The following is a 1,123-nucleotide window of genomic DNA, read 5'->3' as shown; positions in this document are numbered from 1 at the left end:
GAAGCAATTACACAAATGACAAAATCACTTGGTGTTACATTGAATGGAACTATTACAATAATTAATCAAAATAAAGACATTAATGAATTACCATTTAATACATCTTTTATTCAAATAGGTTCTGTTAAGAAATTAGAAGATAAAGATCAAACAAATAAATTCATATCTGAAATACCTATCATTAAAACAAAAGATAATAAAAATATAACTATAAAAGATATATGGAAGAAAAAATTATATATTACAACAGAACATCCTCTCCCTTCTGAACTCATAAGACAAAAAGTTCTTCATATTGAAGAATATCTTTGTACTCCAATTGAATGTTGTATTGATGATGTAATTAAGAAGAAGAAACAACTTACTTCACAATTTATTATCTCAAATCAAAGAAATACTCCTACAATGACTCTCTTATCTCTTTTACAAGGTTCATTAATTCCTCGTTTGTTATTGTTTTTAATTTAATAATTATTACTCATATATCTAGAAGTGAATGGTGGAATTATTGAATATTTTGAAATGATCAAAAGTACTGATATTAATAAAGAATATCGTGAACAATTATTGAATGAAATAACTTCATTTCTTGATTTATGTAATGAATGTTTAAATCTTTATGAAACAATATTAAACAAGAAATATTTTCAACTTCATTTAAAAATGAAAGATGGATTACATTCTCTCTATTCAATTTTGAATTCTCTTATTATTAATGATTAATTATACTCTTCTTCTTATTTAATTCATTTTTATTTCTATTCTAGTATTTATATTTTATATATTATTGTTGTTGTTGTGTTCTTTTCATTGTATTACTTTCTTTTATATTTAATAATTTAAAAAGATCATTTCTTTGAACTGTTATTATCTCCATAATTATCTTTATTATTTTATTTATGAAATACATATTTATTGATTTTATTCTATTCTATTTATCATTTTATTTTTGTATCTTTTGTTTAATTAGTATTTTATGTTCATCTGGTAATCAATAATATTTAATATTTAGAATAAATGTTTATTTTTGTATTCATTTGAAATATCATCATCTAAATCATTTATATGTGAGTTTTTGAGATATTTATTAAAAGATATTAATGTTAAATAAAGTATTTTGATT

The 1,123-nt window shown here is 20.3% G+C and overlaps 1 protein-coding gene across 1 annotated transcript, besides 5 other annotated features; it reads left to right on the top strand.

Moving 5' to 3' along the window:
- Positions 1 to 15: 15 nt before the first annotated feature.
- On the top strand, positions 16 to 723 carry EDI_178470 (uncharacterized protein; the record flags this gene model as incomplete). The annotated part of the gene is made up of 2 exons (XM_001739302.1): positions 16 to 445; positions 491 to 723. The coding sequence occupies 2 exons, from the start codon at positions 16 to 18 to the stop codon at positions 721 to 723; spliced, it is 663 nt and encodes a 220-aa protein (XP_001739354.1).
- Positions 457 to 477: a sequence feature (AT_rich).
- Positions 720 to 833: a microsatellite.
- A 51-nt stretch (positions 834 to 884) lies between these two features.
- Positions 885 to 978: a microsatellite.
- Positions 912 to 981: a microsatellite.
- Positions 982 to 993: 12 nt separating this feature from the next.
- Positions 994 to 1,029: a sequence feature (AT_rich).
- Positions 1,030 to 1,123: the final 94 nt, after the last annotated feature.

The sequence above is a fragment of the Entamoeba dispar genome, genomic scaffold, assembly GCF_000209125.1.
Source record: "Entamoeba dispar SAW760 scf_1105229462101 genomic scaffold, whole genome shotgun sequence".
In the NCBI taxonomy this organism is placed as follows: Eukaryota; Evosea; order Mastigamoebida; family Endamoebidae; genus Entamoeba; species Entamoeba dispar.
This window is presented reverse-complemented; position numbering and strand designations above follow the sequence as displayed.